General features: G+C 44.4%; 1 protein-coding gene across 12 annotated transcripts in view; it reads right to left on the reverse strand.

Annotated features, from left to right (window-relative positions):
* nrxn1a (neurexin 1a) overlaps positions 1–23,416 on the reverse strand; it is an 87,125-nt gene extending 63,709 nt beyond the window's left edge. For 2 of the 12 annotated variants that reach the window (XM_061756971.1, XM_061756961.1), the window contains exons 1-4: positions 17,446–17,668; positions 15,562–16,743; positions 6,191–6,208; positions 4,826–4,855 (exon numbers count right to left, since the gene is read on the reverse strand). In XM_061756971.1, coding sequence (XP_061612955.1) covers positions 4,826–4,855; positions 6,191–6,208; positions 15,562–16,294 — 781 coding nt within the window. In that variant the 5' untranslated portion in view covers positions 16,295–16,743; positions 17,446–17,668. The other 10 variants (XM_061756963.1, XM_061756970.1, XM_061756965.1 and 7 more) reach the window with 10 other exon arrangements.
* Between the last annotated feature and the right edge of the window lie 2,517 nt (positions 23,417–25,933).

The following is a 25,933-nucleotide window of genomic DNA, read 5'->3' on the forward strand; positions in this document are numbered from 1 at the left end:
TCCCAGCGATCTTCGGGCAGGAGGCGGGGTACACCCTAAACTGGTCGCCAGCCAAACAACCATTCGCACTCACATTCACATCTACGGGCAATTTACAGTCTTCAATCAACCTGCCATGCATGTTTTTGGGTTGTGGGAGGAAACCGGAGTGCCCGGAGAAAACCCACCCAGGCACGGGGAGAACATGCAAACTCCAGAACCGTGAGGCAGATGTGCTAACCAAGCGGTCACCGTGCCGGGAAATCTCAGCTCAGTCCTGCGACAAAAAATAATTGTATTTATTTTAATTTTGTTGTTGACTCTCTTTAATGTTTTTAGTCAACATGCTATTAGCATGAGTAGCATAACTGTTATAGGGCTATGTTTAATGTATTTGGTAATTTTATTTAAATTTGATTTGATTATTTATCAACAAATAATTCCTATTACTCAATTGAGGCACTTCAAAAGAAAAAAAATGACAAAGAATGCGTGACACATTTTAAACTGTTTGTCTATTATCAGATTTGGAGTTGAAAAAAAAAAAGAGAGCAAATGGCACCGATTCGTTGGAACGGCCCACAAAAAACAATCAGCCACGTTTTCATTTTGATTGCCAATTGAAAATGCAAAGAACGAACGACACTTTGAAAAATGAGATGAAAATCCAGTTTGCCTCTGTTCCGTGTGAGCATTTGCACGCACTGACTCGAAGCGCCGTGTTGAGAAAGATAGCAACGTTTTCGACGTAGGAGGGGAAAGGTCCGCGGCTGGCCGTGAGGGCTGTCGTCCCCGGGGCCAAAGTACGGAGGCCCCAGAGGGCAGAGCGGAGCAGCGCTGCGCCTTTGCAGATACCGCCGGTCACCCCACATCACAGCGAGGCGAGACGACTCGCTTTATCGCCTCCTCGTTTCCATCATTCACCGCTTTAACTGCTCTCGCTCGCTTTTTCCCCAATTCCGCCCGCTCGCTCGCACACCCACCAGCAGACACACACGGCGTATATCTTTCAAAGAAACTCATTTCGGCTCTGCGGGCTGCTCAAAAAGCCTCTTTACACCCAGCTAACCTAAGCGAGGCACCATTTGACGACCTTCACGTAGGGCGCGCACGCGGTCGCGTGTTTAGTCTCAGATAGAGCGGAGAAGGTTCTGCCACCCTGCATAAAAGTTCTACTCCACCACACAATACACTTTGATTTAGTTTGCTATGGTACACAATAGGGATGGGAGGGTACTCGGTAAAACCACGTACGGTGGAACCTCAAGCTCGCGGACCCGGAAACAACGGACTTCGGCTTTAAGTTCCGGAATTGGCCACAGGCGCGATCAACAGACAGAGACCAGTACTCGTGTTTCTCACAGTTATGAAGACGAGAGCCGGCTAACTAATGTGCTCCCATCAAAGGCACTGCATGGATTAATAGTTTAGCGATTAGCATAGTGTTCGAATACGCGCGCAGCTTAAAAGGGGGGTGTCGTATCTACCTAGTTGAGACAATCCGTGACCACGCTTGTACCTCTCAAATCATCTTTTCCCCTTGAAATGAATTGAAAAGTCATTAATCCGTTGCAGCCTTCCCCCGAAACGCAACAAACGTTGTGGCAATGTGTATTTTAATGTGGGGAAAAATGGCACTCCTTCATATTGTTGTTTACAGTGTTGCCACAGTTACCTTGAAAAAGTAACTCAGTTACTTTACTGATTACTTGAACTTAAAAGTAACGTCGCTTGATTTCGAAAGTAACTAAATTAGAAGACACGTGAGTTGACGATGTGCAGAAAACGTGCAACACGTCACGTGACGTCATCGCCCCAGACGGCTCAGTTGATAAATAGTTCACCTTTTTCGATGTTGTACTTAGTCGTCGTGTGCATTTTAGTTATGGATAGTTAAGAAACTAAAAGTTACTAAAACAAAGGCTGAAAATTGGTCTTCACTTATGAAATGCACCGTGACTGAATCAAGTGTCCTGGTTATTGACTTGCCTCATGTTCCCAAGCACTGTAGTTTGTTAATGATAAATATCTATTAGTCATAGCCAAAAAAAATTAAAAATCATCCGAACGATGGCTTGTATATTGTAAAACTCGTAAAAGTTGAGTCACTCATATCGCTGAAAATATACGTTTAACCGCGTCAGTTCCAGCTGGAGTAGGTGATGTCAAATGTGGAGGAAGATGCAGGATGTACACTTTCAGGGCGGCTCTCCACTAGAGGATTCAGTTCAGATTCAGCACACAACTCACACACTCAAATGCACTCAGCAATCCCAAAAAAGACGGGGAGAAAAAAAAACAACAAAAAAAAAACGTTTGAATAGTGACGCTATGATTGCTGGTTACAGGCGGAATTTGCGCTGCATTCAAGATATTTTGGTCCTCCGGTTGTTTCATTTGATCGAGCATTTCGTTTCGAACACGTGGCGGCCGTCATGGCCTTCCCTCGTCCAATCAGATGTGGTAGTGGGACCCTGGTTGGCATGTGGGCCAATCAGCGCAGTCATCAGCGTCATGCGGTGTGGCACCTACCGTTTCATAACGCCGTGCCGCGGGCTGCAGCTCCCAATCATTCGCACGCATGCGGGCACGTGAATGAGCACCTTCACATGCGCACGCACGCTCACGCACGCACGCACACTCATGCACCAGCAGCTTACCTGACTGAAATAGTTCAAATTTTAAGACCTCCAAAGCGATGAGTTGTACAGTGTAAACCGAGGGTGGGCAAACGTTTGTGCTCAAGGGCAACATTTGATTTTTAAAATGGACAGGTCATTTGTAGATGAGGTGAGACCAAAAAATAAATAAATTTTAAAAAAAAGTTAAAATAACTATTTTACATATTTCAGTCATTTTTAAGAATAAAATAATAATTCACTCTCAGGTTTTAATTTGTATTATTTTTAAATTATTATTTTTTTAATACTATAAACAAAAATTTGTAAAATGTTTTTTTATTTATTTTGGTTTTTTAAAATAATTATTGTATTATTTACAGCAAATCTTTTAACGCCCCCAAAACCTATTGATGAAAACAAAGTGTAATCTTGCGAGAAAATAAAATAAATTATCCATATATCTTGGAGAAAAAGCCATCTATGTTCAAGAAAAGTGCCATGTTGAGGAGAGAAAAAGGTACATTTTCAAGAAAAAAATCTTTATATCTTTGAGAAAAAAAGTCAAGTCATAATTTTAGAAGACGTGTGTGTGTGTGTAGATAAAAGTAGTCTATTTTCAAGAAAATATTTGTATATTTAAGAGAAAAGCTGTACATCTTTGAGAAAAAAAGCTGTAATCTCATGAAAGAAGGACAATTAAGTAGTATTTAATGCAAAACATTTGGACATCTATTTTCCAGAAAAAAAGTTGTGTATCTGTGAGAGAATGTCAAATCCTATTTTTACGAGAATAAAGATGTAAATCCACAAGAAAAAAGTTCTTTATTTTTAAGAGTCATATATTTGAGAAATGTTTTGTATGTTCAAGAAAACAGCTGTAATCTTACGAGGAAGGTCTACAGTAAATTCATATTTTTCGCAAAAAGAGTCATATATCTTATATTAAAAAAAGTCCTATGTCCTAATTTTACGAGAATGAAGATGTATATCTTTGACAAAAAAACAGTTGTCTGTTTTCGCGGAAAAAGTCATAAAAGTCGTAGAAAAAAAACAAACAAAAAAGTCCTAAGTTGTAATTTTGCAAAAATAAAGATGTATATTTTCGTTGGAAGTTCCCTAGTTTTGAGGAAACAATTGAATTTTTTTTTTTAAATGAACAATTTGCAACAAAAGGATTCTGGATAAAGGATTCTGGATTCTCGGTGGGCCGAATCAAAAGAACAAGAACGGGCTGTATGCCCACCCCCGGTATACTGTAAACAATTTTGTCAATACATCGGGTGGCGAAACCATTCAGGGCCATGAAAAGGAAAATCTTTGCAGTACCTCTCAGCTTTCCTAAATTCACACAGTGTGCAGTCCAAAGCGGGCACAGAGAAGGAAAAAGGTGGAAAAAAATATATATATATTTTTTGTAATTGTGCATTGTGAGTCAAACAGCAGAGTGGCGGTGACACTTGTTCTTGGACCGTGCTCAAAAAACAAAACAAATAAAAACAAAAAGAAAAGCAGAATATCTCAGAATTGCTTTGCATTTGCCCTGTCAGCGTACGGGTAGCACGGAAGCCAATGAAAAGGCAGGAAAAGCACTGCGATGGTTGTGGATCCGCACTTGTCAACGACACACAAACACACACACACACAGTGATGAATGTGATGGCGGGGAAAGTAAAGGCAAAAAAAAAAAAAAAAAAAAAAAACACCACGTGATCCAGCCAGGCAACGCAAAGTCGTGTGGAAAAAGGCCGGTCCCGTGTCACTTAATTAGCTACGTGGTGATGAGGTGATGCGCTGTGGTGGCTAATTAGGTGAGCTGGCCAGTTAATATCCCCGGCAGAAGTTGCTCTCTCATCTCTCATCTTTCGCTCTCCTCTGAAATCATCTTTAAAAGCCGCATTTCACATTTATGAGCTCCAGCCCAAACGCTGAAGTCATCCCTTTCGGCTTAAATTAAAAACTCAATAATCGTTTCCACGGGGCCGTTTGAAAAAAAACGAAAGAAAAAAAAAAAAGGCAGAGAAAAAAAACCTCAATTACAGGAAAGAACTGACCTTGGTTCAGTGCCTAGAGAGACAACTTCCTCCCTGCGCCATGCAGTGATGAAGATGGAAGAGGGGTGGGCGTGTGTGTGCGCGTGCGTGTGTTGAGTGGGGCCTTGGGGGAGGTAAGAGGTGGATGGTATGCAGCAAATTAACAGCAGGAAGTGAGGTAAGAAGAGGCCATACCTTGGTCGCCAATCATCAGGTGTGCCAGACCTTAAAGGAAGACAAGAGCACAGTCAGCACAGCAAAGGATCATGGGGCGTGAAGTGTGTCGTGTGGCACGCTAACTACACGTGTGCGCGGCTAAGCGACCGCTCCGAACGTCCAGCTAGAAGCGCAGACACTTACTCGTCCTCGGCAGCGACGGGGGCGCCACAACGGAGCCGAGCGGCAGCGTACGTTTTAACGTGCGCGTGCGTCTATGTCGCCGCCAAACAGCGAGATGTGCCACTTACCGGCCGTCTGCAAGCAAAACCTTTACAATGGCCACAAAATGCCTTTTTCGAGCAAGGACGGGAAGCAGAAAGCAAAAGAATGGCAGATGACGAACTAAAAACCCAAATTTTGTAATTGCTATAAAAGTACAAAAAGTATTAAAGATTGAAAAACTAGATGAACGCCTTGTGAAGGAGTAAGGCACTTACAACTGAGTTTTCATTTTGTTCACTCACTCAACCAGGCATCTATATTTGGAGTAAGGCCCCTCTTGATACAACTGCACGCTTTTTGTGTGTGTATTTTTTACTTCATTGCAGAGTGCCAATTGTCTATCAGGAGTAAGGTGATTTTATGCACTTTTCGAATCAATTTTTGTTTGTGTTAACGGCTTATTTATGCAATAGCAGAGGGCGTTCTGCATCTAATAGGAGTAAGGTGGACATTATTTGTGTTTATTTACTCAAATTTACATTTACTCATCGGGTGTCAAATAGATGGAAGATGCTTATTCATACAAATACATTTTGTCTGTGTTAATTTACATTTTGTCTGTGTTAATTTACAAAACTGCAGGAAGCAGAAGGAGTCTATTGCTTTTAATTCTGCTCGTACTTATAAGACGTTTTTCTAATTACATTCAATTTTATTAGCTTAGTTATTCAACCATAGAAGGTACTTTGTAACTATTAGGGGTATGGCTTTTATTTTTTAAATATTGTTTGTGTTGATTTCCTCTTCCTTGAACAGCTTTTATTTCTACAAATGCATTTTTATGATAAGCAGAAGGCAACCGGCGTCACTTCGGCGTAAGGCCCTTGTATGCATTATCCGAAAATTCCATTTTACTTGCCTTTATTTACTCAACCGCAGAAGGTACCAATTCATATGGATACATTTTTATAATATACAATGTTAGTATATATCCATTCGTCTCAAATAGTGTCTCCACAATAATACCGCTTTTTCAAACGCATTTTTTTCCCCCCATCTCTCTAATTTGTAAAAATGCTTCAAATTTTAAATGGCATCTTTACAGGCCCCCTACTGGAGAATACGCGGCATTGCGGGTAAAGATCTGGATGGCGGCGAGGGTGCGGCAGGGCGACCTACCTGGCGTGTCGCTGCGCTCTGGGCGGGTGTCGCGGCCAGGCGAGGGGAGAGAGAGACAGACATTCATTAACATGCATGCCCAGCCCTCGGGTTACCATGGTAACTACTTACTGTACATGCACACCGCTCTGGGGTTACCGCGGCAACGCGCATGCAGACACCACACGCCGGATACCATTTGGTTGTTCCGCACGCACGCACGCGCGCACACACACACACACGCACACACACAACTGCGTTTAAAAAAAAAAACATAGACTCAAGCACGCACACGCTTTTGAGTGGAGCGGGCCGTTGTACACGTTCCTACCTGCAGGTTACGGTCGGACAGCCAGTTACCCCCAAAACTTACCTTGAGGCCGCTTCCTCTCCCCTGAGCCCACCCCGATAGGTAGCATGCAACACACACACACACACACACACACACACACGCACACACGCACGCACGCACGCACGCACACCGACAAATGATGATGTAATAATCATGACGTGAAATAGCAGGGAGGGATGAAGTCGCAGTGCAGGAAGGGGCATGCAAGGTTCAACACCAGGACAGAGTGTGTCAATGTGTGTGTGTGTTTGTCACAGAAGTGTGTGTGTGTGTGTGTGTGTGTACTTCCTTGCCCGTGCCCTTGTGCTATTAGCGTGGCAGGAACAGGTGGGGCTATTAGCATGCTAAATGCGCGTGGGGCCTCAAGGACGAGGCACGCCTAACGAGCCGGGTTCACCGTGACTCCACGGGGGGGGGGGGTTGGGGTCGGCGGGCTCAGCCAATCGTCTGCCTCCGCTACCCGTGACGTTTTGTGACATCGTCGATATTGCAAAACACTCAGCCCTCGAGAGTTGACACACGAAATTTAAGAGAGTTAATTGCTGAGAATTCATGAGTCAACTGCTGAGTTGCACTCCATTGCGAACCAGAACAGCAGCACCTACCGAAGCCAGGTAACAGTTCTCAGATGAATGTAAAGAACGTACGCTACTATGACAATATCGAGACGTTGTTCGCGTTCCGCTCGGCCTGCCTCGTTTCTTCCTTTTTATTTTGGTTGAAAGTCACTTAGCAACTGTAATTTAGCGATGTTTTTCCAGAGAACGTGGACAGATTTATGCCTGTCCCATCCGGTACTACAGACAATATTTGTGGATATATCTGAACATATTCAGATAACAACTGTATATAATTATAATTTTTTTTTTTAAACACACAAACAAGTAGCCTCGAAGGAGTTCACTTGAATTTCACGTTTTTTTTTTGTTTTTTTTTCCCCAAACGACTTTATCGCCGCCTCGTTCAGAGCGACAGTCCGGCAGTTAGCTAATGAGCAGTCAGAACATGTTTTCCAGATGCGGCGCTATCGCGCAGCAATATGCAAATGCCTCCGACGAGTTCTCGACTGGAGACGCGCTACAAGGCGCCAGAAGAAATAATTGAGAGCGTAGGAGGAGGGAGGCCGAAGGCTGGTAATTCGGCCGTTTCATTTCCTCTTAACTGACAGTAGGGGGGAAAAAAAACAAAAAAACACAGGAGACGAAAAAGAGAAGGCGCGCAACGAGCTGGTTAGCACCATATATTGTTGGTTCTATCATATAAATTGAGCATTTATGGGGTTTGCATTGTCCTTATTTGATTTTGTGTGAAATCTTTGAAAAGAGCACAAAAGGATGTTTGGACCGGGTGACTAATCTCCCTGGTGACTTGCAGACAAACAAAATGACTTTTACGCGTATCAGGCTTTTAAACACAATCACGAGAGCTTTCGCTTTGCTCCGAAGGTCTCAGCCAAGATTTTTGGAGAAGAACTACGCCAGCTGGCTGGATGTTGGCGTAAACAGAATTCTTCCAGAAAAAGCTAGTTTTGGCTCGCAGCACAAAGCAAACATTGTATTTGTTTTATAATCATGGCCAAAAAGTGCTTCTTTTTTTTCCAAACAAATATTTACTGCTGAGTCAGCGTAGGTTAGTGATAGACTACGGTACATTCAGAAATTCTGTTTACGTCGCAGGCGTACGAACGGAAATCGGTAGTCACGAGCGCTCTAGTCCAGTGTGTAGTAGTGCTCATATTATATACATTTAGCGTTCATGGGTTTGCGTTGTCCTTGTTTGATTTTGTGAGAAACCTTTGAACGCAAAATGTTGTTTGGACCGTGTGACGAACCTCCCTGGCAATTTGCAGACGAAGCACGTGACTTTTCTTCGTATCAGGCCTTTCAAGACATTTACGGGGGCTTTCGCTTTCCTCCCAAAAAACAGATGGCTTGTGTTGAGCTGGAAGACAAACGTCTCGGCCAAGATTTTCTGAGACCAACTAGCCAGCTGGGACAAGCTGACCGGAGTTTAACGTAAACAGAATTCTTCCAGAAAAGGCAAAAGAATGTGTAATTGGACACGTTGCTTGTGTAAAAGCACTTGGATCACAGACTCGTCTTCCACAGAACCGCTCTGTTGCGGCTTGTTATTGGACGTAGCGCACCTCTGACCGGAGTACAATGGAACAAATACAACTGTGATACTGTAAACACTTTGAATGTTTAACGTTTAATGATAACGGTTGTGGGTATTATCCAAATATTGCCAAGAGAAAGCTAAAGAAAGCAATGATAGATACATGCAACAAAAGCAATGCAAAAGGCTACATTTTGAATCCACAAAAGATAACTACAGTGGTGCCTTGCCACGGAATGCAGCTGTTGTAATTAACCAGAGCCGTACGCATGCTTTTCTCCTTTAACGAGCTGTCCGGTGTCATCTTGACATCTGCAGCATAGCGTCTTGTTAAGACGAGATACTGCTAGCAAGCTACCAAAATTAAGCTGTCATGCCAAAGTTACTGTCCTATTTACCGTTTTCCCCTTTAGATAGTTTTACATTTATAGCCTGAGAGCACATTTTTCATTTAGATATTTACTCTACTTATGACTTTACTCCTGCATAGGTTAGGCGCATTCAGATTTGCGTCTAAATTGGGACGAAATTCTGTTCAGGTTCACTCTACTTTTTCATTCGATTGTTTTCATGGCCAAAAAAACATGTCTTATAAAAAAATATTTAGTGAGTTAACGCAGAGTTCTGATACTGATATGTCATCGGCATAGGAAACGGCATCATAAACCGACGAACCCCTGTACTTCTCTCAGGGATGCGCAATACGGTATTAACAAGAATTCAAATTTGCAACGGGAATGCAAGCAGTTTTATCAAGTTTTCTATTGCTGGGTTTACAAGCAGACTTTTTGTTTTGATTGTTTTTACACTTTTCTACAACTTGATTAAAAACAAAGTCGTTAAAAACTCCACGGGGGGGGTGGGGGTTGGGGTCGGCGGGCTCAGCCAATCGTCTGCCTCCGTCGCGGACCAGCTCTGGTAAGAAGCCGCCATGTTTTCAAGTGCGTAAAAGATGACGTCACCGCGCAATTACGTCACGACAGACAAAAATTGACTTCTGATTCCGAATAAAATTCCATCTGGAGTTGTCTGTATTCAGATTGAGGAATTTTTTTTGGAGCATTTTCATTCGGTTTGGGATTCTAATCGCTCCACGTGAACCAGGCTTCTTCTGTCTCAAGAGAAAACGAAGAATCTGATTGTAATGCCTGCGTAAGGCAATTTTTTTTCGCATCCATTTTAAGAGACGGTCGCTATTACAGCGCTCCTGCTGCGAGGATACCGCTTCCCGGCGGCAACATCAATCGCCATAGAAATGTGAATCCATCTGTGTGCAAATAAAAGAGGCCATTAAAAGTGGCCGTTGTATGTCTTACAGTATACATCCGCCTGTATGTAAAATGTATGTGTAGTTGCGTTTAGCCAGAAGATCCACGCCGCCGCCGCCGCCGCTGCTGTGATTAATGGCACAGCCTTGCGGAACGCGCTAATGTGTTTCTGCGTGTGTTGTTTGCACACACGGGCCGCGCAGTCGCACATCTGTGTGTGTGTGTGTGTGTGTGTGTGTGACATTGCAGCGATCGCGTGTAATTCTCTAGCTTCTGCAGGGCCATTGATCAATGCTCGCCCAGTAAGCGCACAGACGGCAGCCGACTCCGCATTCACACTATCGATCTGCTACCATTTGATATCCAAGTAACCGTCAATCAATCATTTTATCTGTAAAGCGACACACAAATAACCTTCTTTATTTCCCACTAAAAATAACACAAGATATGATTTGAATTCTGTTGAAAAAAAATGTTTTCCTTCTTACAAGACAGCATAGCATGCCTAATGCCTGGATCAGACTACAAGACAAATGTGGTCTTTCCCATTTGCACTGTCAGACGACTGCCCCACAATCTTGCCGTATCTCGGGCAGACAGTGGCAACACTACACCACTTGTATTTCGACACCACCGCATCCCATCTTTTACGATCACTGGGCTTTATCTTGTCAAATCAAAGACTGTTGGAGAGGCGGAACCAGAAAACGTGTCGCCGGTCAACGTGACCGGATACATGGCGACAACAACAATGTGCCATTTAAGGATTGCTTGAGGTATGTTCACATACTTTTAACATGATACGGCTCGCAAGCAGGCAACAAAACATCATGCAGCCTAGCAAGCTAGTGCTAACACTAACGGGTGTACATAAACATGCCGGCGTTCTGCCGAATATTGCGCTAAAGCTACGGTAAACATTAGTTTGTGCGCGTGAATAAATGTTGACAACAGCAAGCACGGGAGGCGATGCGCCGGTCACAATACGCAATCCCATTGGTCGACGTCAAGTTGCGCTGTCGGAGAGTTGGCGTTGATATGTCACACTACATGGAAGATATCCCAAAAATCAAACGTGCGAGACTTTTCATTTTGATGTCGTAGGTCCAAATTGTTGGTCGTGGATTGTGTCACACTACAAGAAGTTTTGTCGATCCCGATCTGGGAAACCGCCGCGATAGCTAATTGGGCCAATATCTGGGCTAAAATCCTGTCGTCTGATCTAGGCATAAGTTCATCTCCACTTGAATAAACGAGCACCTTTCCGCAAATAGATGAACACTTTTTTAACCCCATCAGCAAAAAAAAAAACAGGCGGCAATTGCCTGTGTTGCATCTGTGAAGCTGAAGTTTACATCACACATATATTTTGGTAATAAATGTTATTGAGTCATTGAGTAGCATTATTTATTTATGAGAGAAAATTCACAGCGCTTCATCTACATTTGAATAAATAAACGCCTCCCTGCAAAAAAATTATGAGACAAAACTAATCATTCATGCGGGAAATTGATTTTTAAAAAATCGAAACAATTGTAGTATCATTATTAGCATTTTATAGCATTTTGGAGTAAGAAGTAAAAAAAATAAAAGTAAAGGCCCCTGTTCCCGAATCTGTAGATCATGAGAAAAATTAAGATTGAGCTTTTATATTTGAGCATATTTGAGTGCTTCTCGAAACTTTTACACAAAGTGACACCTAAAAAAAAAAATACTTAGCTTTGCAAATACCACAATCATGAACAACATTTAAATTACCTAAAATATGATTAAACTAAAAGACATGGCACATAATTCTGAAAGGTTGAATGCAAGTTTATAAAACTTCAAAGCTAAATACAACAAAACTGTATTTAAGCGTACCACACATTGAGAATCCCTGATATGGAATATTGTTTATGCGGTTTCTATGGAAACCAGCTGACAATTTCCTCAGACAAAGGAGAATAATAAACCTACGGTTTGCCGTATCAATACATACAATATTGACCAACATCTAATGTTGAAAATAGGAATTGATCAGGAAAAACTGCGAATGATTCACATTTTTTTTTTCTCCATCAGAAAGTCAACACTTCAGCCAGCCGCAGGGGTACAGGGGTGGCTTGGGGTGGGGGGTTTTGTGGGGGCACAGGAAGCACAAGGACGGCGATACGCTCCCGGCATGAGGTTTCCCCTATTAGTGCTGTCTCCATGGTAACACTGGCCAGTGTGTGCTAAAGGCTCCGTGTAAGCTAAGATGAGCGTGGGTGGGTCTAAACGGAGGCGCGAGGGGGGGGGGTGGTGGGGTGGGGGTGTGAAGTGACAAACGGCGGCCGTGCGGAGAGGCCACGCTGACATTCTCGGGCGAGCGCGTCGGCGTCGATAGCGAATTCGATGCCTGGAGGCGCAGTCGAGGTGTCGGAAAATGGCGTCATCGAGAGGGCTTATTGTTAAGGATGCAAGTTTGTTTGCAAGGTGAAGTCGGATGACACGGTGGGGATGTCCGACATTTAGGAAGAAGATACCAACGCAACTCGGAAAAGTTGGTGACGTCAAGCTGAAGTACCACTGTACTATTCTGAGTGCAAAGGACCACTGACTACAGTGGACCCCCGCGAAGGCACCGGACCGGACCACGAGTAGCGAACATCCGTGGCTAACTGACGCGCATTAGAATTGCCATGAAAAAAAATTAATAATAATAATAATATTTGAAGTATGCAGAGGTTCACTGTAGTGATGAAACACTGAACACTGCCGTGATAGGTCGTCAGCTAGTAGGCGTGGCTCTACGTTTTGTCTAAATGGCGCTTGAAATCATCAATTCAAATGAGCAATGGTAATACGAACCATTTTTTTTTTTTTTTTTGGTACAGTCCTCGGTTGTTACGCTGAGTTTCAGAATTTGCACTTTGACAAACTCCTCCTCTTGAATTTTCCCAACGAAGTCAAATGAGTTATTCTAGACAGCTGGGCGATGATAAATTGCGAAGCTTTTTTTTTTTTTGCTTACGGCATCTAACGTGAGTGCAAAGTTTGACGATTTGGAAGATTTGCCGTGAAAAAGTGGATGCGAGGGCTTGCTTTTAGAATGGCACCGCGAGCAGGATCCAATGCGCTGGCGGGCCTCAGTTGCCTTCTGCCATTTGCGGCACCAGCCGTAAAATAAGATTCCTTTTAGTGACACTTGTTTTGGCCTTGGGCTGATTTGACCGTATTACACAAGGGCCCGCTATAATCATCCAGTGAAGAACATCATATTTATCTCTGCTGTCATTGTCTGTTTGTTAGCTTGTTTTTAGTCAGTTAACATTCTCCTTCACTTCTGAGTGAATAATGGATGAATCTCAATACAATTTGGCGCAGATCCAACTGAGTGAGGATGGTTAGGCCTCTCTGAAGCGCTATTCTACATTTAATGGGAGTCTGCTCTTTTAAAAAAAAAAAAAAAATGTAATGACTTGTTACCGGCTCAGTCTAATCTCGTGCAAGAACACGAAAACAAGGACAAAGGCGCCTTAAACCGCCGCAAAGCGTTTAACGTATTGGCAGGGCCTAAGATTGCGCACGTTTCCGTTCCGCCACGTGTCGCGTGCGGGGCAAAGGCCGAGCGGAATCGATGGGAATCCGTGAGCGCAGGCAGCCAGGTGACAAGCATGGAACCGCCGTTGATTTCCAGCCTCTTAAGCGGGTTCCAATTAAAATCCGGCCAATGAGCGCACCGGTGGCCGATCCATACGGTCATCGCCGTCTTTGGACTCGGCCCGTCACGGAAGCTGCGGAACGTGCCGACGAGCTGCTTCCTGCACCACGTGGCTGCACTTCATTGAAGGAACGCAATGTTTCCCAACCTTTATTAAGCCAAGGCATCATTTTTTTTTTTTTTTTTTTAAGTATGAACACTGAAATAACGATGATCTCATGTCAATTATTCTTTGAAATGTGGGCCTGTTTAGTTGAACACAAATTCCGCAGTATGAATGACAACAGGTGGATACACATAATTCACTTGAACTTCTGCCATCTAGTGGAAGAGCATTTCATTGTTCTGCTTGTCACTATATGCCAATGGCATAGATAGAGGAACAAAAATACATTATTTGTAGTTAATAGAAATGTGCCAGTTTGCTACTAAAGTACGCTCCTTTTTCTACGAAATCCTAGGAACTTCTCAATAGTTTTTGATACACACGTTACTTTCAAACAAAGCTTTGTAATTGGAACATTTCTCACGGCACACCCCGGCGATCCCTGACGGCGCACGAACGCGCCGCGGCGGGGCGGTTGTCGGGGCTCGCTGTCACGGAGGGAAGGTCCGCATACTAAATAATTGGCCGGCGCGGCAACAGGAAATCGATTTACAGCAGCATTAGAATGCGCGTCTCGTCGGGTTTGCGAAGGCCGCCGGTCCGCAGACACCGAGAGAAGCAGCAGCGGGGTGAAAAATGCACGTGTGTGTTGTGGGCCCTCGTACAGTCAAAACTCGGTTCCATAACGACCCTGTTGGCAAACAACATTTGCAAATAAATCTTGTTTTGACTCACGAGCCATGCTTCAATTTGCTGGGTTTTTATCTTTCTATAAAGCCCCCAAATGCCACAAGAAGGTGCCAAAGCCCAGCTAATAAATAAGTAGTCATTTGTGTCAAGGAACTATATTAAAGTGATACTTCTGGTGCATTTTTTCAACAAACCAAAAGAAAACACAAAAAAATTGATTCTAAATAAACAAACTGGTGTCATAAAGTGTAATTACTGTACACACTGTCGTATTCATGTGTGGGATGGGTGCCTTTAAGGGGTGTGGCTTATTGAAGTTGGGTTGACCTTACTTTAAGTGTGAACGTCTGAGTGAGAGCTGATGTCTACAGCACCTCCTTGTGAGTGTTCTCATTTTATATTTATATATTTTATAATAAACAGCTGAAAGTACGTTTGTAAGCATCTATGGCTCTCCTTGCCCACGTGCAAGTGCATCAATGTACCTTAACTGGTCCATTTTCTTTTACTGGTCCAAGTGACGGCTCGTAACTTGAAAAACGTGTAAACTGGAGCGCTCAAGACGATACCACTGCATTTACGGTTGGAACTGTTAATACGGGCAATTGCAAACATTTAATAACGAATTGCAAAAATCTGCGAGTAATTGACAGGCCATTGCCTATAGACGCCACAAGATGTCAACAGTGCTACGTAAAGCTTTTCAACTCACCTCAACATAGTTCCTTGGCACCAAGATGCCACACGAGAGAACCAGAGCAATACTTATGTTATACAAGGCTTTGGCCTGAGCACGAAAACAGTGTATAAGAGAGTTTTTGTCAGTGAATAATGGAAGAAAGCTTCCCCCCCAAAAAATCAAATAAAAATAAAAAATAATCTACGAATGTGTGAATTTGCAAATGCTGAAGTGCGAATTTGCGGGGTTCAATGTATTTCTTCTGACTTAATCCATAAAAAACTAGGTAAACGTAACTTGGCTCTGGGGGTGGAACCGATTGAAACTGTTTCCATTCATTTCAATGGGAAAAAATGACTTGGATTCGTGAACTGATTTTTGTCACGACCTAAAATTGTGAACCGAAGTTTGACTGCATGGGTAATGCGTGTGATTGTGCACGTGTGTGCGATGAGATGCGTGTCAAGGGGTCAGCGGGGTTCTCGGGGCCTTACCTTCACTGCAGTCGTCGCCTTGGTAACCGGTGTCGGAGCAGTCGCAGACGGCCCGGTCGTCCACCAGGCTGCACACCCCTCCGTTCTGGCAGCGGTGGTCCGGCCCGCAGCCCGCCGTCACAGTCACGCCCTCGGAGGCGTCCAGCGTGGCCAGCGAGCCGTTTATGCTGACCGCCCCCATCCAGCCGCGGAAGGCGGGGTGGTCGCGCACCGACGGCGCGGTCAGGCGCAACGGCGACGCACGCAGCTCCGCCGTCACCCCGCCCACGTAGGTGTGGCTGAACACCGTCATGTCTCTCCGCTTGCTCTTCACCTCCGCCCAGCCCTCCAGCCGCCCATCCACCTCCAGCGAGGTGTTCTTCCAGTCCCGCTTGACGCGCACGGCGTGCCAGCGCCCGTCGCTCACCGCCACGCCCGACTGCAGCTCGGCGGGCTCGGCGCAGAAGATGGAGAAGCGCAGGCGGAGGTGGCCGCGCAGCAGCAGGAGCTCCAGGAAGTCGCAGAAGCCCTCGTCGTCCAGGTAGAGCAGCAGGCCCTCCTGGCTGCGCGTCCGCAGGCTGAAGCTCAGCACGCTCTCGCAGCAGGCGTTCCACACGGGGAAGCGCCCCCACTGGCTGGACACGCCGCCGAACTCCAGGACCTCGCCTTGGGCCTGGCCCCCCACGCTGCACAGGCACAGGCCCAGGAAGAGCAGAGGGGCCGCCGCCCAGACGCACATGGCCATCACACTCATACACGCGCTCGCTGCTCACACACACGCACACACACTTTTGGGGGGGAGGGGGGGCTAGAGCCGGGCAGCTTGCCTCATTGCGCTCTTTTGTCGATCGAAGACTCCGCTTCCTGGATTGTGCTCTGGGCTCACGCGGAAGCGCCTTTTCTCATCTTCGACTGCCGTTCCCCTCTCAGTCTTGCGCCAGGTGAGCACGTTTGTCGCCCGCGCTGAGCGCCAACTCCATCTTTGCGGCCTCGATCGGGCCCTCTCGCCCCCCTGCGGGAAACTCTCCACGGAACCGAGCGTCAATGTGTGCGTGCGGCTCACACGCCGCTAATAGAGAGCAATGACATGGTCGTTGCGGGATTCTCCCCTTCCTCGTCCTCCTTACTTAGCGGGGGCAAGGTCGGAAGTGCATGTGCGGGGTGCTTGAAATCAGGTGTGCCTTGTCATCACTCTCCAGCCACCTACAGAGAAAGCAAGATGGCACAATCAAGCTACTTCACAGCATACAAAACATTTGCACTCTCATTGGCCTCAAAGTGTCTTTTCCTGGCCGCGGGGCGCTCCGGGACGTTCTCATGACAAAAATGACTTTGGAGGGCTCTTTTTTTTTTTTTTTTGTCGGATCGATACGACGTCTTGCCGCACCGTGAAGCCTTTTTTTTTTCTGGTTTTCATCACAAAAGAGCAAAGCGGCGCTGCGGCGGATGACTCAAACGTCGAATTAACATCTCGTCGAGCACACACACACACACACACCAAAAAAAAAAACAGGAGACGGCGGCGACATATTGGTTACTCATAGACGGCGTGAACGACTACGGTTGAAATATCGATTGTCGGTTTGCGGCCATAGCTTCCATTTTCCCTCCTCTCGTCACCTATCTTCCCATAAATGACTCTTTCCCAACACAAAAGATATATTGAATGTATATTAAATGCATATAAGTCACCAAAAGTCTCCAAAAAAGACTCGACCTACCTCGCGAGCATCCTGTGGTCCCTACCCTTCTTCCTCCTGCGCGCCGCCGCCGGAGGTGAGCCTCACCGCGGCTAAGATGCCCGGCGGTGCTCGGTGGGTGGCTAACGCGGCAAATAGAGCCGCTCCACACACTCACACGCGCACGCGCGCGCACACACACAAATGACCGCGCGGATGTCCTCACCTACGAGGTGTTTCTCGGTCCGCTCCCGGGAGGAAGAAAAGGTGAAGTCGGATGATGATGATGATGATGATGCTCCGGCAGAGAGGAAAGACACGCGCGCACGCGCACGCACGGAGAGAACGGGAGATGGTCACGTGACGGAGAAGAGAGACAGACGCAGAACAGAGGGAGAGATGCAGAACATGGAGGGAAAGAGAGAGAGAGTGATAGAGGGAAGGAGACAGACAAAGAACAGAGAGAATCAAGAAAGGGAGAGAGAGAAAGAGAGAAGCAGGACGGAAGGGGGGGGGGACAGATGGAGAGGGAAAGAGAGACATAAGCAGAACTGAGAAAGAGTGAGAGAGAGAGAGACAGATGCAGAAGAGAGAAAGAGAAACAGATGCAGAACGATAGAAAGAGAGATACAGTACTTGTTTTCTTTTGCAATCCTACTTGAATGTTTCCACCGACTAGTCGAATGCTTAGCTGCATCTTCTGCACGACATATTGCTTTGCACGGAAATATTACTACTGCCAAACTCATATACATTAAAGTGTCATTGTTTTTTTTTTTTTATTGTTCACAGGTAGGCACAGCCCCTTTTCATTCAGTGTTTATCTTTCATGATTTAAAATTGTTATCTTTTAACATTCTCAGTATAATGGAGGGAGACTAGCAAAGTAAGTTTCATCGCTCAGTGCTAGGGTTGTGTTTGTATTTTTTATTTTATTTTTTAACGGTGCATCTGACTGATAAACAGCTTGCATTTTGAGAGGACGTCAGACAGAGAAGAGAGGTAGAGAAAACCAGGTGGGAGGGGCCTGCGCCAATTCAGCACAATAACGTTGAGCAAAGGGTCACGGGTGTCCAAATCGGGTCAACGAGACCTTTCAAGGAGACATATTATGGATAATGAAGAATTGTTTTGTGTTTTGCGACGTGTCCACGCGCCACCAAAATGCTATCAAAGTCATGGAAACAAAACAACAAAATGACGCAGGCTAAATGCTTTTTGAATGGCAAAATAGAGGTTCCTCACAGTTCCGCGCCCCCGGACACAAGTCACGGCTCTGTATTAAATATAAATATGTACATTTTTAGAGGAACGCTTAGCCAGAGGGATTGGGTGGGGAAGTGCCCCTAATGCTATCGGATTTGTGCACACTTTTCCACCAGAGCCTTTTCAACTGCTCATGGGAAAATATGGAGTAGCATTACCAGGGTAGTACATTGACCTGCAAGCTTAATATGTTGCGTGACCCTGCTCCTAACTCTGGAGATTACCGCATCTCAAAATTTGGCTCGCAAAATAAATCCATCAATAAATAAATAAATCGAGCAGGCGACTGCTCGGAACTTGAAAAAGTCATAAGTTGGGGCACTTGCAAGTCAAGGTAGCAATGCAGTTGATAACGACTTTTGGTGGAAAAGGTCAGCTGGGCCGCGTGCTGTCTGTGCTTTCGCGCTCACCTTTATTGAGCACGTCCAAGAAAAGTGGCAGCAGGTGATGTTGTCTCCTGTGAAAAGAAGATGATCACAAAGACACGCACATGCGCTCCAATAATAGTGGCCAACTCCGCGTCCTTCGGGGCTAATACGTGCTTATGTGGATGTATTTACTCCGGCAAGGCATTAAAGGCTGATTAACGGCGTCCGTGCGACCACACAGCGCGGCCGTCAAGCAGATATTAAGCATATTTAAGACCACGGAGCGCCGCGCCGACATTAAATGCCAGCCCGAGGAGCGGCCACCTGATATGTGAGGGGAAAAAGGGAAACGGGGATGGGGGGGTTACCATGGTAACAATCTCAACATCAGCACCGTTTGCGTTCCCGAGGGACTGACCACCGCAACCCCAACCCGCCGCTCGCCTAACTAACTGCTTGGCTTACCTCGCGCTTCTCGCCATCCCCGGGCCAAGCTGACCTTTTGGCGCAAAAGGCGTTATCAAATAATAACGTGACGACATGTTTTCCCTAGAGCAGCGTTAAAAAAAGGCTGCACAAATCAACTCTGCATTAGGGGCAGTGCCCCACCCAGTACAGCAGATGTTACGTTCATCCCTAAAATGTACATTTTTCAATTTAATACGTGCCCGCGGAAATGGTACTGTCACGGCCCCTATAGTTTGCCATTCGAAATGACAACGCCCCCTTTTATGTCCTATAGAACGTAGTGGCAGCTCTGCATTTGGGGTAGTGCCCCACCTGTCCCAACACTATTTTATTGTGCACGTGAATTCAGTTTTATATCTAAAACACTGAGAAGCCCCTAGTTTGCTGATGCTTCTTTTTTTTTTTCTCCCCTTAAATTGGCCAATGGCCCTACGAATTCTGCGTAGCAACAAGTGACTGCAAGAATCAACAATTTTGTCTATCCTTTCGACACAATGTACATTTTATATTTAATACAGGGGCACAGTACACTCAGCCTGTATAGTTCGCCAATGAAACAACTTTTTACAATGAAACCCCAGGAATCGTACAAAAAGTACGACACAAAAACTTTGGTTCCACAGGATTTTTTTAAAAAGTAAAAGCTGGTGAAGCAGTCCTGATTAGGCGCTACGAATTCCGCCAAAGTTTTTTCATTGGCCTATGGAAAGCAGTGGCGGCTCTGCCCCAGCGGTACAGATTAATGGCATTTCATCCATCCATCCATTTTCTGAGCCGCTTCTCCTCACGCGGGTCGCGGGCGTGCTGGAGCCTATCCCAGCTATCATCGGGCAGGAGGCGGGGAACACCCTGAACTTGTTGCCAGCCAATCGCAGGGCACATACAAACAAACAACCATTCGCACTCACATTCACACCTACGGGCAATTTAGTTGTCAATTAATGCATGTTTTTGGGATGCGGGAGGAAACCGGAGTGCCCGGAGAAAAGCCACGCAGGCACGGGGAGAACATGCAAACTCCACACAGGCGGGGCCGGGGATTGAACCCCGGTCCTCAGAACTGTGAGGCTGACGCTCTAACCAGTCGTCCACCGTGCCGCCTAATGGCATTTCAATTCATTTCAAAAATGGATTTGATATCCAGGTAAACTGAGATACACGCTTGGAAATTTACCGGAAATTTCCCACCCCTTTGGAACGATGTGATGGACGCATCCATCCAGCCATTCGTCAATTCTTCCATCCATTAGTCCATCCTTCCTCCTCACATCCACCTCATTCTCTTTGACAGGCTGACAGCAACCGCTGACCCGTGACTCTTCGCCTACTCAGCATTGAGAAGGTCACTGTGTACATATATGTGTGTGAGGATCTGTAGATATATATATATATATATATATATATAAATTATGTGTGTATGGGTGGGGGCCCAAAATAAAAACTCATCTGTCAGCATCCCTGTGCATGCGAGCCAGAGTGTGAGCAAGCAACACTCAGTTGTCAGTTTTTAGCACAAAAAAACAGCATGGCGTGCGTGACATGAAAACACGGCACGAGGGGCGTCTAACACGCACACACCTGCTGTTAAAAGTGTGTGCGTGTGCCTGAGTGAGTGCGAGTGTGTTTGACGGCCAGCCACCTTATCCTAAATGAGATTAAACGGGAGGTTTGCCTCTAATCGCGTTATAATGAGTTTCTGTGTAGCTCGTACATTCACTAATTCCGCTTGCCAATAGTGCAAACAGCCACGTGGGCGTGTGCACGCACGCGTGTGTGTGCGAGGTGAGAAGGGGTCACCTCGTGGCAATTTCTCGTCCATTTATAACAATAGTGGCGAAGCGTCCTCATCAAGGGATTGCAACTAGTAGCGTTAGCGCACGTGTGCTAACTTTCATGCGCACATTCACACACACACACACACACACAGTCCATCCAGGTATAGATCTATTTCAGATCTATACCTGGATGGACTATGTGTGTGGGGGCAGGGAAGCATTTTCTGCTACACTAGGGGGATTTTTATGACATATCGGAGAGTTCAAAGGTGACGGCGTGCTGCTTGTTATCGGCCTGGCTGTTCATTATCTGCTCTGAGGTTGCACAAAAAAAACAAAACCAAAAAAAAAATTACCCTTAACCCTGCCCACAGCTGCGAAGAAGGGCATGACAACCTGCGGGAGGCTGATAGATGTTAATGATTTCTCGGAAATAGGAAACATGCCAGCTGGAGCTTGAAATTAAACAAAAACAAACAAAAACAAAAATCGAAATAAATGATAACATGGAAAAGAATGTATAGATTGTATTGAATCAAAGCAAGTGTACGTGCAGGTATGGCCTGGTAGTGGGGGCTGGGGTGGTCAGGCTCCACAGATGAGGAAGAGTGGGCAGGGAGGGGAGGGTTACCATGACGACGACATAGGAGATGCTAATTGTCCATTTTCTACCCTCCATAAAGTTTAAGAGCCTCCGTGGCTGCTGCCGTTATTCTAACCCAGACACGGAGGCCTCCTCCGGGATCCACATCGCTCCTCCACCCGCCTCCGCCTGGTTCTCCGATCCACTCCATATAATCACTTTATCGTTTTCCCCATTTTGTTAGGTTCCACCCTTAATTCAAAATTAATTAAAATCATTTTCTACCTCAAAATTCGACACACGACATCACATAATGACAACATATTTCTTTGCAAATTTATTTAAAAACAAATTATGATCTCACAAGTTGGGCACACCTATATTCCCCATTGGGAAAGTATTCACATTCAAAAAACAAGTGCTGTAAATACTTTCAGGATGCACTGTAGTAGAAATAATTGACTCCACCCACCCTACCCTAAAAGGGGGTTGTAATTGTGTATAGAGCTGCTGGCTGCAAAGCACTTAAAACATAGAGGATCATAAAGCATCAACACCATGCATCTAGCATCTACACAATCATGAACCCATGTTACATAAAAAAACATCCACCTGAGGCTCATCAATAGTTTTAGCTGGCATAATAGTCTAAAAACGTATGTCAGCGAATAACCTTAGAGGTTCACTAAAAAAATCCGACATTATGTGAATTGTTCAAATGCCGAACTGCAAATTAGTGGGGATTCACTGTATTTTGCATTCCAAAATGGATTAAATTATTTTTGTTCCTCAAAATTTTACACACCACACCCCATAATGACGATGAAAAAGACAAACATTTTATTTTTATTTTTGCGCATTTATTAACAATAGTAAAAACAGTGCGCAGCCCTTTTCATTTCTCTCTAGAAATGGTCATTCGGATTCAAGTCTGGGCCTCTTTCTTAGTTATTTTTATTTATAATAAATTTTCAAAAAAATACCCAAAAATATTTCTGTCATTAAGGGGTGTTGTGTGGCAAATTTTGAGAAAAAAATATGAATTGAATCCATTTTGGAAAAAGGCTGTAACATAAAACACAGCACACATTATACAGTCAACCCTCGGGATATGGACAGTGACAAAATACTGTAATTGAGTATCGATACCACAAGATGGCAGCAAAGCACTTAAAACTAAGATGATCATAAAGTATCAACCCCATGCATCTAGCAAATACACATCATGAACCCATGTTACATAAACATCTGAAATATAAATAAAATGTGGGAAAAGCGAAGCGCTGACAATACAAAAGTATTCTCAGCCTTCACTTTTTGAATGTAAATACTTTCCAGACAGGGGATGGCCAAAACTGGCCAAAGATTGGTGTGCCAAGTTTTCTGGCATCATATTCAAAAAGACTTTTTGAATGCCACGTATGAGCTAATCTTGTTTTTTTCTTTCTGCCTACCTCCTCCCTTCTATTGCTTAAGCACTTTGTTCCTGCTTTAAGATAAAGATAATTCAATCAGCTGCTGGCGTCACCATGGCAGCGCCATGTTCTATTTCTAGTGCCATAGTATCAACACAATGACACACACACACACGCAGCTGATTTGACACACTCTCTTACTTCCTATCGTCCATTTACTCCTTCTCCAGACCTCCGCACGTCTTTGTCTTTGCTCACTCGCTCGCGCTCTCCTCCTCGCCATCAGCTGGTTGCTAGGCAACTGTGATCATTGATCTGCAGGAGCGCTGTCATGAAAACACACACACGTACACACATGTAGTCAGTGGAGTAGCTGAGAAGACGATGGTGTGTGTGTGTGTGTGTGTATATGTACAACCCCAATTCCAATGAAGTTGGGACGTTGTGTTAAACAAATAAAAACAGAATACAATGATTTGCAAATCATGTTCCACCTATATTTAATTGAATACACTACAAAGATATTTTATGTTCAAACTGATCAACTTTATTGTTTTTAGCAAATATTCATTAACGTGGAATTTTATGGCTGCAACACGTTCCATAAAAAGCTGGGACAGGTGGCAAAAAACACTGAGAAAGTTGAGGAATGCTCATCAAACACCTGTTTGGAACATCCCACAGGTGAACAGGCTAATTGGGAACAGGCGGGTGCCGTGATTGGGTAGAAAAGGAGCTTCCCTGAATTGCTCAGTATACTCAAATACGAACATGCACTGCTGGCAACTAGAACATTAAAAAATAAAAATAAATATTCCGTGATTAGACACAAGCAGGCAAAGAAAAATATCCCCAAAGGTTACAATGACCCCAATTTAGTTTTGTATTGTAGCTCATTAAAAATTAAATGAAGAAGAAAATCAATCATTGAACTTGCTGACGGAGCTTCTTCTATCTGATCTCCGCCGCAGAGAGAAAGCCAGGCGGCGCTTCTGTATTCTCAAACAAATTAGGATCAGCACTAATCTCCTTTACACACACTAGCTTCATCCTAAACAACATGGACGCCGCTGCGCACGGAGGAAGGGCGAGGAGCGAAAAAATAACAAAAACCAACCTCCTTTTTACGTGACATTTGTTGTGCCTGTCAGCTTCTCTGCTTGCTTAATGGATGGAATAACTAACAACACGGAGGGCATGCTGCATTCAAGATTTCGCCTGGAGACATTACGCGTTTAGGAGGGTGTTCACGGTGGGATCGATACGGGCCAGAACTGTCTGTGTTCCCACCACATTCGCACGGGTTCCCACAGAAACATGCACGTCAGACTATGACGGATCATGGGAGAATCTTAAAACGGTTAAAGAGTCCAAATCATGTATGTGTGTATTTTTATGGGGCAGTTGGAGAAATTTAAAACAGTCCTGAGAACTGTCTGTGTTTCCAACACATTTGCATCTGTGAAGCAGTAAAACAGCAAAAGAATGTTCAAAAACATACTAAATAATAAAAACTACTGTTAGTAAATATTTTCAGACAAACGAGGGGATAATATTAAAATGAATTACAATCAATCAATTGTAATAATATTTTAGTATTTTATGATTTGCCGTAATTCAATTAACAAGATTGAGAGATTAATGAATACAAAAAAAAATGTTTTAAACTGCGCCATGAATGCAACAAATACTACAGGACTCTGCTAAGAAATATCCCACTTTTCTACGTCCAACCTGAGACAATTTTTTTTTTTTTTTTTTTTTTTACTTACGGTCAGTAGAGATTGCGCACACTGGCTTTCTTATCATGCGTCCGCTTCGCCACAATGTTACATAGTCACAAAACGCATCTTAAGGGACGCGGAGAGAGCACTTTAATGATCAACCCTTCTCGAAATGGGAGTCACGGGATCAAGAGGCTCTTTCTTTGCATTTAGCTTTTGGAGGTTTTTTTGGAAGGCCTTTTTTTCCCCACCCGCACCCGCAACCACCTGACCTCAATCGCGGCAGGAGTAGCATAAAATCCATGAGGTTAGTTGGGGGGACGCGGGGAGGTTAAAGTGTTAACACGTCTTTTAAAAGCAGACTAAAAACACTAAATTGCAGTGACAACGGAACATCCGAGTGACTGGGGGGTGAGGGGGCTGAATGCTAAGGAATTAATCAAAGGACATGCCAGTTAAGAATGCCGTGCTATTTAAAGGCGGGAAAACTGGATTGGCAAAAAAAATACAATTTGTGAACACATTAAACTGCAATTGTATTTCCACAAAAAAATAATTGGAAGGTTAAATGTATCTACTGCTCTCACAGTGTTCACTCAACGGTTGAACATTTTTTAATACAGAAAACAGCACTCTATAATATTGTAATTCATAAGACACAGTAAAAACTACAGAATTTATATAGAATGTAAATAATTACATCCGGATTAATTAATTGTGACTCCTACCTGTGTGCAGGACTTGGGCACGGGGGAGGCAGTATATTACAGTCATGCAGAGAAATTCTAAGACTTTCCCAACTATTCTTAGTGACTATGACTTAGTGGCAATAACATTAGTCGTTTTACATATGCGTGTGAGTATTGTTACATTGTCTGTCGACTTGTGTTGATGCACCCTTTGTATACAAATATCAATTGCTAAAAGGCTTATTACACCGAAATTATCAATATTTGTTAGCCCATCTATGGCGTTTTACATTGTGTGCTAGGATTAAGCTAGCCAAAGGCAAAGTTATGTTCGTCCAAAAAAAAAAAAAAAAAAAGCTGTTCTTTCTCTGCCAAACTGCTGCTTGTTGTGAAGTGAGCCGAGTTCACTGCCACGATGCAGCGCTT

This window comes from Phyllopteryx taeniolatus, chromosome 19 (assembly GCF_024500385.1).
Source record: "Phyllopteryx taeniolatus isolate TA_2022b chromosome 19, UOR_Ptae_1.2, whole genome shotgun sequence".
Lineage (NCBI taxonomy): Eukaryota > Metazoa > Chordata > Actinopteri > Syngnathiformes > Syngnathidae > Phyllopteryx > Phyllopteryx taeniolatus.